Source organism: Schistocerca cancellata, chromosome 9 (genome assembly GCF_023864275.1).
Source record: "Schistocerca cancellata isolate TAMUIC-IGC-003103 chromosome 9, iqSchCanc2.1, whole genome shotgun sequence".
NCBI classification, from domain to species: domain Eukaryota; kingdom Metazoa; phylum Arthropoda; class Insecta; order Orthoptera; family Acrididae; genus Schistocerca; species Schistocerca cancellata.
Genome location: NC_064634.1, coordinates 106,472,839 through 106,492,025, shown reverse-complemented (window position 1 = coordinate 106,492,025; position 19,187 = coordinate 106,472,839). Strand labels below are relative to the sequence as shown.

At 39.7% G+C, this 19,187-nt stretch overlaps 1 protein-coding gene across 1 annotated transcript in view; it reads left to right on the top strand.

The window, feature by feature from the left end:
* LOC126101215 (protein sidekick-2-like) overlaps window positions 1-1,066 on the top strand; it is a 390,083-nt gene extending 389,017 nt beyond the window's left edge. The window contains exon 4 of the mRNA XM_049911907.1: window positions 873-1,066. Coding sequence (XP_049767864.1) covers window positions 873-1,066 — 194 coding nt within the window. The remainder of the gene's footprint in view (window positions 1-872) is intronic.
* Window positions 1,067-19,187: the final 18,121 nt, after the last annotated feature.

Here is a 19,187-nt window from a genome sequence, read left to right as displayed (position 1 = left end):
GTTGTCTTATATTGGCATTGCCTTCAGCAGCGCCGTATTCTTCCTGTTTACATAACTGTGTATTTTCATATGCAGTATATACCAGTTTCTGTGGCGCTTCAGTGTAGTTTGTGTTGTATAGCTAGACAAGGCCGAAATGCACGCGTTAAACTCAAGCAGTCTGGCGTGAGGTCTGAAACAGGATACGTAATGAATGCTATAAAGAAAAGTACGTAGCTTCTGGAATACTTAACTTTAATCCACATTTGTAGAACATTGCTCTTGATGATACAGAAGTATTATAGCCATTGAATACGGCGCCTTGCTAGGTCGTAGCAACTGTAGCTGAAGGCTATGTTAACTATCGTCTCGGCAAATGAGAGCGTAATTCTCAGTGAACCATGGCTAGCAACGTCGGCTGTACAACTGGGGCGAGTGCTAGTACGTCTCTCTAGACCTGCCGTGTGGTGGCGCTCGGTCTGCCATTACTGACAGTGGCGACACGCGGGTCCGTCGTATACTAGCGGACCGCGGCCGATTTAAAAGCTACCACCTAGCAAGTGTGGTGTCTGGCGGTGACACCACAGTTTGCTCATAGCAAGTGAGAGAATACGAAAGTCGTGCATGTGCTATTTGAAGGGGTTGCGGGTTGCATAACTCATAGGTATGGGCTACTGAATCACCTTGTACCTGAAGAAAAGCAATGAACCCAGAGCTAACCCTTGGGGGGCCCTTCCACTTTACCTGACATCAGTCAGATTCTAACTCCTTTCCTGTTTATTTTGTTGAAGATGTCGTCAAATCAATCTTTTTGGTGATGATCCGATTCAAACCTCTTTTCTAGTTATTTTGCGGGTCATAATGTGAATGTTTTTGGTGGTGGTCCGTTGCAGGGGAGCACCCGGCGGCGATGCAGCGCGGCAAGAACTCGGCGGTGCCGGCGGGCAGCTGGTGGGGGCACGTGTGGTGCCGTCTGGCGCTGGCTGCGCTCGCCGCCTGCTCCGGCCTGCACGACGCGCCCTGCCCCTGCCACGCCGCGGCTCTGCTGCCCGCGCTACTCGCCGCGGTCGCCTGGGCCTCTGCGTAGTCCAGCCCGCCGGCCACCACCTGCTTGCGGTGACTCCCAGCCGACGGCGCGGCAGCTCCGGATCCACTGGACTGGAGAGGCTCCGACTGCTGTGGCGACCCACTGCAGTGCACTTCTGACGTTACGTGCTCCGTTAAACCACTTCGAATCACTCGTGGATAGCAGACGTTACGAACAGTTCCTCAGCAGCTGAAAGAAGTAATCCATACGAAAGAACGACAACGTTGTCGATGATGTTGTTTACTACTGAATCAAAGTAATTGCCAGGACTATACAGATTCAGTCGTTAAATCGACAGGTCGCACTATTTTCAGATGCACTGAAGACACAGAAACAAAGTTTTCCATAAATTAAGAAATCATTACTACGTGCTGGAATCACAGCAACTGTAACTGATATGAAAATAAATTGTAATAGTTCAAATCGTGCTATATTTTCATTCAACTGGAGGCAGTTGGTTTCAGTTATAATAAACGTTTCTCGACCAAGTCCATTACTGTGATCATAATCTCGTGGTATTAAGAACCTTCAACATCGCAGCGCGTCAGCAATCGTTAGTTAATACATTAAAAAAATTAGAAACCCGCCTCGATTGCGTAAAAAGCACCTAGTGTTAACCTAGGATTCGGCGTAGATAGCTACACCTTCTTCAGAACAATAAAACCCACAAGTGCCTACGAAGACCTTTGTCAATGATTAAAAGAACACATTAGCTATACATTTATAAACGAATAAAAGGGAAAACACAAACAGTATATGTGTACAAAGTCTAAACCACTACTTAACTTAATGGTGTAACCTCCACCTCACAGCGGCCCATGTTCAATGGGCCATGACCCGCCATAAACTCACCGCCCATCGAACATAGGCCGGTGTGAGCTGGAGGTTACACCATTAAGTTAGTAGTGGTTTAGACTTTTTACACATGTACTGTTTGTGTTTTACCTTTTATTCTTTTATAAATGTATAGCTATTATGTTCTTTTCATCATTGACAAAGGTCTTCGTAGGCTCTTGTGGGTTTCATTGTTCTGAAGAAGGTGTAGTTATCTCCCCGAAACCTAGGTTAACACTAGGTGCTTTTTACGCAATCGACTCGTGGTATTACACAGCAGCTATACCATAAGATTGACACCAGAGGCACAGAGACCTCATGGTGTTACACAGAGGCCATGCCACAAGATATCCATTACAGTACTGATAGGTTCTGGTATTACGCAGCAGTTATACCATAATATATGCATTATGGTGACTGATATCTGACTCCAATGACTGGTGGCTCATATGGTATTACACAGTGGCTACACTGTAATACATCCATCAGTCACCGATTCCCTGCGATATTACGCCGGCTCCTCATGCTGTGTGGAATCTTGATCTAATGATGCTTATTACAACTACTAGTTATCTCCAGTAGAACTAAAATAAATTGCGGTTTTTACTGTTACCATTTATTTTTCCACAAATGAGAACAGTTGAGTATTATTCTGAACGAGTAGTTTTACATAGCACATCTAAGTGATAGCAGCAACTAGACACAGAAACAGGACTTAAACATCAGTCCACATCGTTATTTCCTTTTACTGAGCAACAGTATTCAGTTGTACAGCTGTCTTCGGAACACTATAATATCCATGGGACGGCAGCAGCATCGAGAGCATCAATCATGTGGAGTCATTGTCTGTGGACAGCAACCGAGTTAATCATTCTGGACATTAAATCGCTCTCAAGATGAATGCATAACTTGAAACAGTTACGAAAGGCGTGTATATCATGATTACGATTATTTTGAAGATGAATTTACTGTATACAGTTAATGTTTACAAATTTACTTTTCGGTATTTTCAAGGACTTAAGTTTTCTCTTTATTCAGAGAGGTAACGTAATTTTTTAACTATTTCACGAGACACTGAAAATGGAAACATATATGAGTTGATGGAACTTACAAGGTTACATTTCTAGGATTTCAGAGTTTTGACGCAGTTTTACACTCTCTGTTTCACCTTCTTTCGTTATTGGTCAGATGGACCGTGTAATGGCTGAGTTGCCTATACGCATTTGTCTGTTACCTCTTTAATCAGTTCACAATTTTCTATCATGTCTAGGCAGATTCACCGTCTTCCCTGGGATAATGGAACTGCTTAGCATTCTTAAAATTCCCGCTTCTTAATTTTATTACTGAATTTTGTTTCGTCTTCTATTTCTTGCTTCTTTATGGCAGTTTCTTTAAGATTTTCATGCACTTTTCTAACTGAATTAATAATTGTGTTTCAATTGTTTAAAACGTTGTCCAATTTTTCTTCTCAGTTTCAAAGACCACACCTTTTGGTGGTGTCCACAGAATATTAGTCGCCTTTTCCTAATTTTGTCTGTAGTTTTTTCTGTATGTTTGCATACATTTTTGCCCTTTCTTCATTTAAACTATGTTTGTTAAAACCATTTGATACTCGTGAATGTGGAAATTAATATAAACTGAGGTTAACTTAAACAGGTCATAATCCCAGATTAATATCCCTAATGAGAACGGACAATCATCCTGCCATATTACAAAGATTTATGACACGCGAGCAGAATGATCTGTCTCACTGGACACTGTAGCATCGGTTAAACTGCTGGTTGTTTTCACACCCTGTGACTCTACGTCCTGTCCCATGAAGATGATTCTGTTGAGATGCCAAGATCCTTTACACTGCCAGTTAGCCTTTGTATGCACATTGAAAACCGTTATATGTCACCCTAACAAGTTCTGTAATTTTAAAGGCTTTCAACATGATGTCAGTACGTTGATTCGATGCTAGCTAACGATTCTTCTTCCTGTGTGTATCTTTCTTGTCTTAGTTATCGACTGGACATTCTCTATTCTTTGTTCACCTGTGTCCCTTCCTAATCTTCTGATGCATGCTTAAGTTTTTAAATCTCATACTGCACTTTGAGCACTCTCTTCTTCGTCTCTATATGTTCCCAGCTACCTTTTTTTCGATGAATCTTCATTGCAGGCAAAAGGTTGGTGATATTAACTCCACCAAAATATTTTTCTTATTCTTATTATTTTTGCCTCCCCTATTCTTAGATTTACTTCTTGTCTCATTCTGTCAATCAATTTTACTTTTAGCATTTATCTTCACAACACGTTTCAAAGTTATCCAAGTATGTTTTCACTTTCGTTTGAATACCATTGAATACTTAAGTGCAGACAAAACATTTGTGGAATCTACTACTTAGTTCCACCAGAATTCTTGTCGTCAACAAATCTCTCAACTTTGCAAAAGCTCCTCTAGCCATGCATGTTCTGATTCTTGTTGCCTCTGTATAGTTTCCATTTTCTGTCGACAAGCTTGCGAAATACCTAAGAGATTGTAGTTGTTCGAAGGGTTTTCCTTTCGATAACTTTGGATGAAATCTTTATTTTTTGCTAATGCCCAGCATTTTGGTCTTTTTGTATTCTTTCCCCACGATTGCAACACTCTCCATCAAAAACTGTAGCTCTTCCTCCGAGTTTGCTGACATAAATGCCTAAATGCTTAATTATTTTTGGCATATCTTTGTGCACTTTAAGGCCTCTTTTTTCCAAAATTTTCAGCATTAATATTGAATAGCGTTGGGTACATTCACCACCACTGTCTATCACCTGTCATCTCATCTGTTCCAACATCGGGAATAATAACTACCATTTCCTCTCTAGTGAGTAGCTAATATCTGTAGCTGAAATATACGGGGAAAGACCAGGCATCCGTCGTCTTTTACGACTGCAAAGCAGAAAAACTAGCACTGTGATATCAGTACGTTATCAGATCTCTAAATACCCCATCCTCATTCCTAAATATAAGTCTCTGTAACAACTGGCGTATTTCTTGTACTAGTTTCCTTAAAATCACAGTAAGCTCTAAAAGAAACATTAAGAGATGTCTAGTACTAATTTAGTCTAAAATATTAAGAGCTTACATCACGCAGAAAATAACAATTCGACTACCGACACTCATGGAAAACATTGTTGCGATGTCTTCAAGTATTCTGAAAATGTTTGGGACCTAGGTCCTCAGGCATATTCACCATACGTTATCGCGAAAGTGTCAGTTTAGAGATTATTCCTGTCACCCCCAAAACAGGAGATGAGAGTTGAAGAAAACGTTTGTATAATAAATATACATCAACAATCGAGATTAGCTTTATGTTGAGTGCATCATGCCGGAAAGTTTTTCCAACAACCAATAAAACACGAAGATGAACAATAGTGACTACTAAACATTCTTTGTTTCTGTTGTTCTGAAGTAGACGGTGTTTGTCATATGGGTGATAAGTATAGTAACAACACTTTATACTAAAATTCTGCAAAGGAAAAACTTCTGTGCAATGTTTTCTTGAGTGAAAGCAGGTTTTCCTCGTGCAGTGCGTGGGTCAGATATTTAATGCAGAGCATCATTTCTCATTGTGCATCAAGAAAATTGCTGCTGTCCTTTTTCAACAGGTGACAACACCTTCGAATAACACTTGTTGAAAGTGACAGGAACCAGTTTCGTAAAGGCAGTTAATGGTGTGATCCCGCAGGATCTTTAACTCCTGGATCGTGACGAGAGGACTAGCACATGTAGCTGTCTTAATACGAAACTTTCTGGAATTGTGTCCTCCAGAAAATGGCTGTTGCCGATTATCCCGATCTCTTGGCTCCATTCATAGACAGTTTCATGAAATCTGTTCCCTCTACCAGGACGTCAGACAGCCAACGTCTAAACTTTACTGACACGACTTTAGTGTTCTCAAATGATAAATTCCATTATACAGGTATAATATATTATTTGAAAGTGTTAAAATTATTTTATCGTACAGTAATAACATTAATGTTTATGTTTACGAATTATTTGGTTGTAATCTGTCTACAAACTTGAAATGGGAACACTGATTTTCCAGAAACTATACAATAATAAAGAAACTAATTATTGTCTTCGTTACTATTTAGCTTATTTACTTTCCTTTAATATTTCAGATGTACTCCTTTGCGCAAGATATCATTGTGCTTATAATCAGTATGTGGAGAGTGACTGGAATACTGTTTTTATTACTGCTGTTCGGACGTGAGCATTCTACGACGGTCATTTTACACTTATTATCTTACTACTGGAAAGCACAAAACGATGGCAAGCAATAGATGGTGTATGTGAACGACAAATAAGTAAAACAATAGTACCGCATATTATACTGAGCTACACAATTAAAGATCGAAATAACTTTTACTCTTGAGTATGTGTGAACAAGTGTGATCGGGTTTTGTACTTATATACTATTACATAGAAAATTTACCATATGGAACACACTGTGGAACGCTCTAGATGATCATATAATGCTAACTACTGTAATTCAGTCTACCACATCACTATACAATGAAACGAGGTTTAAATATATAGTGGTCTTACTAGGCTCCACAAGGAAAACAATGTTGCCAGGTAGACATAACACAGTATCAGCTAAACAGGCTGAAGGGAAATTCGCGCACTCGGGCTTCACAGCGGGAATCCTCACATTCCAACGATAGATAATAATCTCTTACAAAATTTCGTCTGGTGAATACATCAGGCAGAAAAAGGACTTTAAAGAGTGGCAATCTGGCAACACTGTAACCATATGTGTGGTAACTACCTCTGTTAGTAGTTGTTATTTGAGCTGTACAGTTGGTGCAGTGGTGGATACAGATTTGGGTTAGCATGCAGGAGGTCGAGGGTTCGATTCTGGTTTGAGGCGTATTTTTTCTTTATTTGCTAATTTCATTCTGACATTTCACACTGTAATATACACCGCTTCTTAGGTCACATATTTCCTAAATTTACAACATTCTGTAACGCTGTACCTAAAAAACACGTGGTTAGACAAATAAGAAATAGACAGCTGAAACAAATTTCCTGTCATAGGACAGAATAACTACAAAAACAATATTAACTTTGAGATGCTAAAGATGATAGCACAGTACAATAACAGGCGGAGTAGAGTACACATGCCCTTTCAGGTGTCCCCACAGGAAGATATCCAGGGGATTTAGGTCAGGTGAACGCGGTGGCGATACAACTGGACTTCCACGCCCGAGCCATTTCCCTAACCTACTGTCCAAATACTGTAAGATATTAATTCCAGACTGTGGAGGCGCACCATCATGTTGGAACCATATCCTCTGCCAAACGTGTAGTGGAACATCTTCCAGCGCATCAGGCAGATACTTTTGAGAGGAATGCGTGATACCTTCGTGCAGTCCCCCGGTCAGGGAACCTGTAGGGGCACAAACAACTGTTGCACAATATTTCGGAACATACATTGATACCAAAGCGAACTCGATATTCACAGTTGTGACTGATGTGCGGGTTAACTTCACACCAATGATTGGCATTGTGCATATTAAAGACACCCTGACCAGTGAATGTTGCTTCATCCAACCGTGTTACAGTGTTCATTAAGTCATCATTGGCTTCCTATTGTTGTTGGGACCATTCACAAAATTGCATCAGCTGACGGCGATCTGCAGGATGCAGGTGTAGTGTGGAAGCATAATTATAGGGGTGCAGCGCATGCTCGTGTAGCACGTTAAAGATCGTGCGTTGCGAGACACACAGCTGCCTTGCTACACTGCGTGTACCTCCAAAATAGTCTCTTCAGTAGCTGGAGTACGGGGAGTCCATGGACGACCTCTGTCACGCGATGGTGGAAGGAGAGAACCTGACCCCCGAAAGCGCAGCTCCAGATGATGAAATACATTTTTATCTTGGTGGGGTCTAAGAGGATTCCTAGCAGCATATTCACGAGTAGCAACACCTGTCCGGTTATCAGATGCACTAAGGACCAGAAGCACATCCACATATTCGTCGTTTGTGTATACGTTTGCCACATTGGTTGAGAGGTTTACGGTGTCAAAATTCCATACGCGTACACATGTACAATGGAGTCTGTCACAGGTGCGTGACTCCGCTCGCAACTAGTCTCTCTATGGTGGACAGCACATACAGTGTAAACACGCCGCCAGCCCTGCGCGCTGTTCCATCTAAGGCACATTAACCCTCTGGAAGATATTGTTTTGCATGATTCACCCCAACACCGCTAATTGTGAAATGTTAGGTTTCGAATTACATTGTTTCCCTAACGGTAACAGCCGTGATGTTTCCACAATCCCATCGATAGAATAATAATAATAACAATAATAATAATAATAATAAAATAACAGGATACCGCAGTCAGAATTAGAAAACATCAAATAACAAGAACAACAAATATTAGAACAAAATAATGTGCTGTCAGAAGAAGAAGAAAATACAGTAATGGACTCAAACATCCCAGAGCAAACAAACAAAGAACAACACGCATCAATTAAACAATCAGAGGAAAACGAAATCTTAAGACAGCCACCAGAACATGCACAAATAGAACTCAAAGTGACACATATGTTAGATATAGAAGAAAAATTTCAACTGACATATATAGAATACAAAAACACAAATACAGACATTAGACCATTCTTGAATAGACCGCCAAATAACCCACAAGTCAAAACAACAATAACAACTATCAACACAATCATACACAACAAAATAAATGAAAATACAACTATGGAAGAGTTACAACTATTGGTTTATTAAGGAGCACTCACCACACTAAATATACACACTAGGCAGAGATCAGAACCAACCAACACACAGAAGAAACCCACAAAACCAGCATGGCAACACATGCTACAGATCAGAATAGAAAAACTGAGAAAAGACATTGGACAGCTAACACAATTTATAAGAAATGAAATGTCAGAAAAAAAAACGAAAAAGGTTAGGTAAAATCTCACAACAAGAAGCGACAGAACAATTACATGAAAAGAAGCATAAATTACAAGCACTGGCCAAACGACATAGAAGATACAAAAAAAGTGAAAATAGAAGGAAACAAAACCAAACATTCAACACAAACCAAAGAAAATGTTATCAGACAATAGATAACACACACATTAAAATAGACAATCCGACAAACATAACAGACATGGAACACTTCTGGAGCAACATATGGTCAAACCCAGTACAACATAACAGATATGCATGGTGAATACAGGCAGAAACAGGCACATACAAGATGATACCACAAATGCCTGAAGTGATAATTTTGCAACATGAAGTCCCCCAAGCAATTAATTCTACTCACAATTGGGTAGCCCCTGGAAAAGATAAAATAGCAAATTTCTGGCTAAAGAAGTTCACCTCAACACATTCACATCTAACTAAATTATTTAACAGTTACATTGCAGACCCATACAATTCCCTGATACACTTACACATGGAGTAACTTATCTGAAACCTAAATATCAAGCAGACACAGCAAACCCAGCTAAATATCGCCCCATAACATGCCTACCAACAATATACAAAATATTAACTTCAGTCATTACACAGAAATTAATGACACATACAACACAGAACAAAATTATAAATGAAGAACAAAAAGGCTGTTGCAAAGGAGCACGAGGATGTAAAGAGCAACTGATAATAGATGCAGAGGTGACATATCAAGCTAAAATTAACAAAGGTCGCTACACTACGCATACATTGATTACGAAAAAGCCTTTGATAGTGTACCGCACTCATGGTTACTACAAATATTGGAAATATACAAAGTAGATCCTAAATTGATACAGTTCCTAAACATAGTAATGAAAAATTGGAAAACCACACTTAATATCCAAACAAATTCAAATAATATCACATCACAGCCACTACAGATTAAGCGTGGAATATACCAAGGAGACTCATTACGTCCTTTCTGGTTCTGTCTTTCTCTGAACCCACTATCCAACATGCTAAATAATACAAATTATGGATACAATATTACTGGAACATACCCACACAAAATCACACATTTGCTATACATGGATGATCTAAAACTACTGGCAGCAACAAATCAACAACTCAACCAATTACTAAAGATAACAGAAGTATTCAGCAATGATATAAATATGGCTTTTGGAAGAGACAAATGTAAAAAAATAGCATAGTCAAGGGAAAACACACTAAAGAAGAAGATTACGTATTGGATAACCACAGCGACTGCATAGAAGTGGTGGAAAAAACAGATGCCTATAAATATCTAGGGTACAGACAAAAAATAGGAATAGATAATTCAAATATTAAAGAAGAACTAAAAGAAAAATATAGGCAAAGACTAACAAAAATACTGAAAACAGAATTGACAGCATGAAGCAAGCCAAAAGCTATAAAGACTTATGATATACCAATATTGACCTACTCATTTGGAGTAGTGAAATGGAGTAACACAGACCTAGAAGCACTCAGTACACTTACACGATCACAATGCCACAAATACAGAATACATCACATACATTCAGCAACAGTGAGATTCACATTAAGCAGAAAGGAAGGAGGAAGGGGATTTATCGACATAAAATGGACAGGTAGACAATTTAAGAAAATTCTTTCTAGAACGAGCAGAAACTAGCAAAATACACAAAGCAATCACTCATATAAATACATCGGATACACCACTGCAATTTCATAACCACTTTTACAACCCTTTAGATCACACAACATCAACAGATACGAAGAAAGTAAATTGGAAAAAGAAAACACAACATGGCAAGCACCCGTATCATCTAACACAGCCACACATCGATCAAGACGCATCAAACACATCGCTTAGAAAAGGAAATATATACAGTGAGATGGAAGGATTCATGATTGCAATACAGGATCAAACAATAAACATCCAATATTACAGCAAACATATTATTACAGATCCCAATACCACAACAGATAATGCAGACTTTGCAAACAACAAAGAGAAACAGTAGATCACATCACAAGCCGATGTACAATACTAGCGAATACAGAATACCCCAGAAGACAACGTAGCAAAAATAATACATCAACAGCTTGCATTACAACATAAACTTATAAAACAACACGTTCCCACATACCAGTATGCACCTCAAAATGTACTGGAGAATGATGAATACAAATTATACTGGAACAGAACCATTATAACTGATAACACCACATAACAAACCTCACATCATACTCACCAATAAAAAGAAGAAATTAACACAACTAATCGAAATATGCGTACCCAATACAACAAATATACAAAAGAAAACAGGAGAAAAAATTGAAAAATATATCCAACTGGCTGAGGAAGTCAAGGACATGTGGCATCAGGATAAAGTTGACATTATACCAATTATAGTAGCAACTACAGGCGCCATACCACACAATATCCACCAGTACATCAACGCAATACAGCTACATCCAAACTTATATATACAACTACAGAAATCTGTAATTATTGATACATGTTCAATTACCCGAAAGTTCCTAAATGTAATGTAACATATACTGTACAGTTAAAAGGAAATCACGCTTGATCAAGGCCCGCGTCACTTTCCATTTTTGACCAGACATAACGTCTGAGAAAAGAAAGAATTATAATAATAATGCATTGAGGTACGTACTAAGCAGCGTGCGGTTACCAGAAATGGTTCAAATGGCTCTGAGCACTATGGGACTTAACTTCTGAGGTCATCAGTCATCTATAACTTAGAACTACTTAAACCTAACTAACCTAGGGACAATACACACATCCATTCCCGAAGCAGGATTCGATCCTGCGACCATAGCGGTCGCGCGGTTCCAGACTGTAGCGACTAGAACTGCTCGGCCACTGCGCGGTTACCAGACTCATAATTAGTGGCATGATGGTGATAACACATACAAATAGTAACCGACTTTGGACATTATTCGCCACGCACGTTGCTAGTCCTACTGGTAACGTAAGGCCCTAGCGACCTTTATTTGGCAAGAATAATAGTTGGTACTATTCTATGGGGCCACTGGATGTGGGTACAAAAAAACAGGTTTCGCATCTAGTAAATGAAGTGGTGCGAATAAGTTCACGCCCACGACGTGGAAAGCGCTTCTTTCAAAGCTGACGAATCTTCCGTTTCTACGATTGTAGCGTGTAACTGCAAATGTTTTCTAGCGGACCCTCTGCAATCGTTGTACACGATTAAGATGCCAGATACCTTACCACCTGGACTAAATTTACGAAATAAAAAATGTATGCCTCAACCCAGGATCGAATCCTTAACCTCCCGCATGCTAACCCAAAACTCTATGCACTTCACCAATTGTACAGCATGAGTAATATGTGGCAACAGTGTTGCCAGATTGTGCCACTCTTTAACGTCTTCCTTTTTTTTTTTTTTTTAATCGCTGGCATGTGAGAGACTTGCTACGAAACCCGAGTGCGCGAGTTTCGCTTCATCCTGTATATTAACAAATATGAAATTCTTGATTCACACGAACTCCACTGATGTTATAACTGTCTGAATAAAGAACGTAACATTATTCTGAAATTATATAAATTGAAACTTGAGTTTATTGCAAACCGCCTATTCCTGGAGCTATAGATTTGGTGCAGACCGCTATCACTGTTGAGTGAAATGAGAAATATTTCTAAGTATAGAGGAAAAAAGAGGAATGTCTGTCCGTTAACCGCTTGCACTAAGTTCAATATACTGGCTTATACAAAGTCCTAGAACCTGAGTCCACTGTGGTCAAGTCGCAGAGCTGGGGGCTTGTTGCTGACTGACGGCTGTCTGTTGTCAGGGCAAAGGTGTGTAGTCGTGGTTAGCCGGCCGGTGTGGCCAAGCGGTTCTAGGCGCTTCAGTCTGGAACCGCGCGACCGCTATGGTCGAATCCTGCATCGGGCATGGAAGTGTGTGATGTCCTTAGGTTAGTTAGGTTTAAGTAGTTCTAAGTTCTAGGGGACTGGTGACCTCAGATGTTAATTCCCATAGTGCTCAGAGCCATTTGAACCATTTAGCAATTTTGTAGTCGTGGTTGAGGCCGCGGCGGGAACTGGCTTCCCCTGGCAGTAGAACCTCAAAGGCGGATGGGTGTGGTATGCCCAACTTGCTACTTCGCTACACAGTGGAAGCGAGAAGAGCCGTGCTCCCGTGCATCCTAATCGTCACTGGGACACCACTTATAGGAGAAAGGAGCGGCACATGTCGTCAGAGGTGCCCATTGAAACAACCTGTTGTTTTTTTGTTGTTGTTGTTAACCTCCGGATAGTTGGTTGGTGACTCCACAATGTGTATCGCCTGCAGGCCAGCCCTTCGGCAATGCGCGGAACTTGCATATTCCATTGGTGGAGTGCATTTCCCACTAAAATCTACAGACAATAAGCAGAACTGGTCATAAAAAATCATAGACCAAGACAGGGCCACAGTGTGTTAAAAAAAAAAGTCGGCGACTGACAGCACAGACGCGAGGGTATTTTAGGTGCTTTTCTGTGCTGACGATCAGACGCTAGGAGGAAACCAACATAGATCCCGTTGAGAAATGTAATACTAGTTATTAGACATCAAGATATCGATCAACAACTTGAGGGCGACGGGTCCACAGAGAAAATGCTCGATGATGTGTAAAATATGGTTAATAAGAAAAATATAGGGCTAGTATAAACTATCAATGACGCATCCTGAACCATATCTGTAAAAAATAATTGCTCGAAATACAACACGCTAAACAGATATACTATGGAATATTTTGGGGAACAAATAAGGAATTACTACAGTTTAAAAGTATTAGTCATATTACGAAATATTTTGGAGAGCATAAGTAGAATTACTGTACTCTGAAAGTATGAGACATATTTTAATTCCCAAATCTGGATTTTTATTATACCAAATGAGAAGAATTGAAACGTTGTATATTTAATTTCAGCTTTTGCACGGAGGACAAGAAAACTGATCTACACTCTGCAGCTGGAAATAACCAAATAGTGATAATTGTCCATAGTGAGATAAAAAATCTTCATCAGTCACAAGGGAATGGTCCAAGAAAACATGTCTGAAACTTTTTGCATAGGATGAAGAAAACGAAATAAATTCACAACCTAAATTTTAGCTGCTAAGAACCACTGCCAATATTTTGTAAAACATGTTGAAGTTACACAATTTTGCCGCGCGAAGCACAACTTCTAATAGCGGTTTGTACAGCCCTGCCCGCCTAACTCGCGACTCGGCGAAACACTCACGCACCGCCGCGCAGCGGAGTTCACAGACACCAATTTTAAGCACCTAAAGCCCAGTTTACAATGGAGCGAATGGTAGCGAACATGTCCGACTGAGCATTTGCAGAAAATTCACGACCATTCGCTCGCTTGTGGGTAGAATCGTTTACAGTAGAGGGAACGGTAGAGAAGACGAGGTAGCGAACATTGCCTGTGAATACTGTGTTATTAGATTTAGTTTTTGGAGTTAATATTGGCCAAACAGAATAAAAATCTATCTTGTTAGAGCCAAAATGCGACATCAGTGAGGATTATTTTGTATGGCGAGCGCACCGTTCTTCAGTACGCAAAATGCCGCAGTGAAGGAAGAATTTAAATGTCTGGATTGTATGGAAGCGTGACATGAGTGGAGATCGTGCACTTTACACGGAATTGCACCTCCAACTCTCCGTAGCACGGGTACAAAATTTTCCTTGTACGTCGGCTGCCATTCTCCCAGGCTTCTCTTAACCATTGAGGGAAAATTTACAAACAGAACACAAATTACCGACATCGAGCATCATCTGAAGAGGTGACACAAACAGCTTTTTCACTAAGCGTGTAAAGTCTAATGGTGATATTCTTTTTTTTCTAAAACAAAAAGAGTCTAGTGGCAAAGAGCTTTGTGGGGTCAAATCCCGTTCAGACCACTACTTTTTCACTACGATTTTTAACCGAGCATTCATTCCTCACCTGTTGGAGTGGCCATGAAAGACATGTGGTTCTAATTCCATGTTAAACTGCAGGCCTACATTTTACGATTAGGTAACTGGGGAAGGTTAGGGTCACTTAAGTAGCTTCATTGGCGCCGAGCTGAAAGACCTGGTAGAGGCCTGCCGGGTACACCAGACAGAATTCTCTTTTGCTCCTGTTTGTTAGCTTGTTTGCTTCGGTGAAAACCGGGCTTAGCTACACAAACGTTTTTTTAATAACTTCATATCGATAGTTCAGTTCTTGCACATATAATTCTGATAACAGTAGCTTGCAGAGAAAATAAAGTCATGGTGGTGTTGGATGTCACAGACGACTTCCACCAATGAGGAAAATTTTTTTAGCAGTACTATATTTTATAACGATTCATGTAGGCAATTCCTTATAATAATGTTTGAATGTTGTACTTTTGACTGTCACTGAAATAGTTCTTTGTTTATTCCCAGTCGTTGCAAAAATGCGAAGTGTCTATCGAATGAGAAAAACAAACATTTTTCTTGCACCAAGCACACCGGGTAAACTAAAAATTGATGCAGTCAGGCACTTCGCAGTAACCACTACTTTTATTTAGATAGAACTGGGATACAGTCATAAATGGCTCCGGCCATTGTTCTGCATATTATCCTGCATTCCAGGCATACTTCATCAAATTCGTAAAGCGTGGCGGAGGAAACTGGTAATGCACAAATGGCTGGAGATTAAGAGAACTGTTCTCCTGATAAACATGAAATGAGAGAGATGTTATTTAAGTGGCTCATTCCATAGAATAGTAACTGTGTACTATAGTGTCAGAGAAACTATCAATGAAATATAACCTGAAACGTCCTTTACAAATTACGATCGGGTTGTGTCGTATTTCCTGTTTACAAATGTACCGCCGAACTCAGCTGCGTGTGCGCCTAGTTGCCCACACGCAGTTGCTACAGCGCCTGTAGGAATGTACATTTCTACGACCGCCTGGCGCGCTGCGAACTCGGCAATTTTCGGCTATTTTTTTTTTTAGTACTTGCATTGCCTCATAGCAGCTAAAATTTTCACAGTGCAATTCCTTTCGTTGTCTTCTTCCTGTGTAAAAATTTTCAGGTTTGGCTTCGACCTGTCTTGCTACACCATTCCCTTGTCAGTAGCATTGTCAGTCTCTTAGTGTGCTGCTACTTAAGTTCAGTTAAACTGGAACTGATAAACGATTGCTGTAAATCTCTGATTTGTTTGATACTGATACGTTACTACTAATTGTTCTCTTCATACACCACAACACAGTCTGTAGCAAAGTCTATCGATGTCTTGAAAGCCTACTGCTTCTCCACTTCTGAATTTGTTTTCCTTTGCTTAGCTTCTTTTTCGAAGATTATATTGGATTAGAACCGCTGCTAGCTCTGTACCACCACATTCAGGAGGTTCACTAAGATGTGGAAAAAAGGAACAAAAAAAAAAACAAAAATAGATTCCCATTAATGAAATGGCAGGCTAGTGAAGTGGTCCTCAAGGACTAGGAAAACGAAAATTTCTTGATTCTTTTTCGTTTGGACATCAATTAAAAAGCCGCTGAAAATATTTAAATGTATACTTAAAGAAGTTAACAACATATTTGCTAAACGGTGGTTGTGACCTATCATTCAAACAATAATTAGTTACAGCATTTAGTTTGAGGAGTGACCTCTGCAGGTTACGTCTTACGTATCCTGCAGACAAATTAATTACAGTTTCTAATTATTATTGACATTGAAGAGTCACTGATGGTAACGCTTTGGCAGCATCAGTGAATATTGTGCTAATGGCGTAAGAAACTCTAATCTATATGTCACCTGCATGAACAGGAAGCAAACCAACGTACTTTAAGTTGACATTGTCGGTTATCCCTGCTAGAAAGATTTTATTATAGCTTCAGCGAAGGTGCGAATGCATTTGTGGACTTCCAGATCCTACTTTAATAATTATAAACAGGAAAATAAATTGAGTGTTCACATATAAATTTAAGTTGTTAATTAAAAAACATATCATTGTAGTATTATTATCAATGCAATCCTCACAGTATTCTGTGCTGTCGTAATATTCGAAATACATTTACAGAACGAAGCATTAAAATTTAATTGGTCTACTACAAATGCTCCATGAAACAGAAGGAAGCAGGAAGTCAGCTGACTTAAATATTAACACCAAGGAAATAAAATGACCTACACGAATCAGCGGCGTGCACATGATAAATTGTAGAGGGTAGTTTGAAAAAGACACTAAAAACTAGTAAGAGTGGTACTGTCAAACTGCTGTCACGTCGTAATTAATATTTAATTTTAAAATCTTGACAAGAATAGTTACGATCTTATTAAAGCAGTGATATTTACAAAGCAGTCCACTAGCGACGCAATGTGGACGTTACATCAATCTAGGGGAACTTGAAAATGGCTATAAAGCCGAAACCATCTGTCGTAATTGTAAATAAAGATTACTCGTTATAAGCTGTTATTTAGTGTATCTACTGTAACACTGAAAAAGTGCTTGACTCATTTAATGTAGTGATGTGCTAGATATTGAAATTTAGGTAATAAAATGGAAACTGTCTAATAATTAGTAATTAAGTAACTAATTTTACATTTTAGAATGTGTGAGGGCCATAAAAATATTCAGATTTTTCTTCTGTTTTGGACAGATCACAAAACTTGTCTATTACATTTAGTATCGAACGTTAGATGGTGCATTAAAGGTACATTTTCGGTTAACTAAAATCTTGTGCATATTTTCTTTGTGGACTACTGCAAACATGTAATCAAGTTTTGGTGAACGTTGGCATAGAAAGAAATTGTTAATTATTACTATTATTATTATTCCAAAAGTTGCAAAATTTGGGTTCAGATTTCACTTACCTTCAAATAAATTTATTTATACCTATGTATACAATCAGAAATTAGGAAGTATGTGGTAAGTTCCTAAGGGACCAAATTGCTGAGGTCATCGATCCCTAGGCCCGCACACACAACTCCGTCTAACTGAAACTAACTTACGCTAAGGACAACACACACATTCCCAAGAGAGGATCTGAGCCTCAGACGGTGGGGGGGGGGGCGGGGGGGGGGGGAGCCGGGGGGAGCCGCGCGAACCGTGACAAGGCGCCTCAGACTGCGCAGCTGTACATCAAACCCTTCATTTCTCCTTAAGAACTTCCTTACCCAATTGTTCTAGCGGAGTACAAATGCTACTACATGAATGCTAGCTGAATTGGTGGCACGAATTCCTAGGGCAGTCCAGAGACAGTACTAAGACACAGTACACACCACCAGTTATTAACAGAAAATCAAAAGGCGCAATAAAGTACCTCCCACATCTGCCTTCAGGAAGGCACTTCTCAATTACACTCTTTCATTTACTTCACCTCTGCTCCAGAGTCTTGCCCGTCGTGACCCTGTCTCTCTTGTGACTCCCGTCTACCCGTTTGTCTAATATTCAACATTCGCCACCATAATGTCACTATTCCTATCCAATATCTTCTAACTTTTGGCCATCCACCACGGTAACCTAAGCGGCTGACACGGTACACACTGTAAGGTTTCTAGCTTATTTCTGGCATTCAATGAGAGAGGACTCAGACCTCTTTATTTTTCGATGTGTCGTACTTCATATTTTTGTGCTGTACATTTTTCAAACAGAAGTCTCCAACAGGCTATATGTTGTGCCACAAAGATTTTGAGTACAAGCTAATTTATCTTTGGTTTTCAGTAGCGTTGTCGTTGCCAGACACAAAGGAATTACGACATGTAGCTGCACTTGTCCGCACGGTACTGAGCTAGTGCCCCTGCCCTTTATCGCATGCGGCGTTTCGCCGATTCCCTTAAGAGTTCGAGAAAGGTGTGCATCTGCACTCAAGGGGTCAGATCCGCCTTAATTATATATCGGACATGTCCGGAAAAGAAAAACAGAGACCACAGTTACATTCTCGTTGCCAGTTCAGCATTCTGTAAGAAGCTAGTGAGAGAGTCACGTGCTGGTCAAGTTGCTGAGCGGTCTGCGAATAATTAGCGGAACACAGAAATGTGAACTCAGAGGATGTTGCTTTTTGGCAATATGATTTTGGAAAGACAGATTTGAGAATTGTGAAGATATTCAGGTAATGTTGCCGCAGCACGGTTTGCTCTTACGTAATTTATCATGATTTTGAGAAAGACAAATATTTAGCTTGATTTTTCTTAAATGGTTCAGGTCAGTTAGTTTGGTTGCCAAGATGGTATTAAACCAATTTATCTGTTCACATAGCTTGAACTCAGAGTTATAGAGTCACCACTCCTTTACCATTTCATTAACTAATTTCATTGCAGAGCCGCTTTTTTTATAAGAAG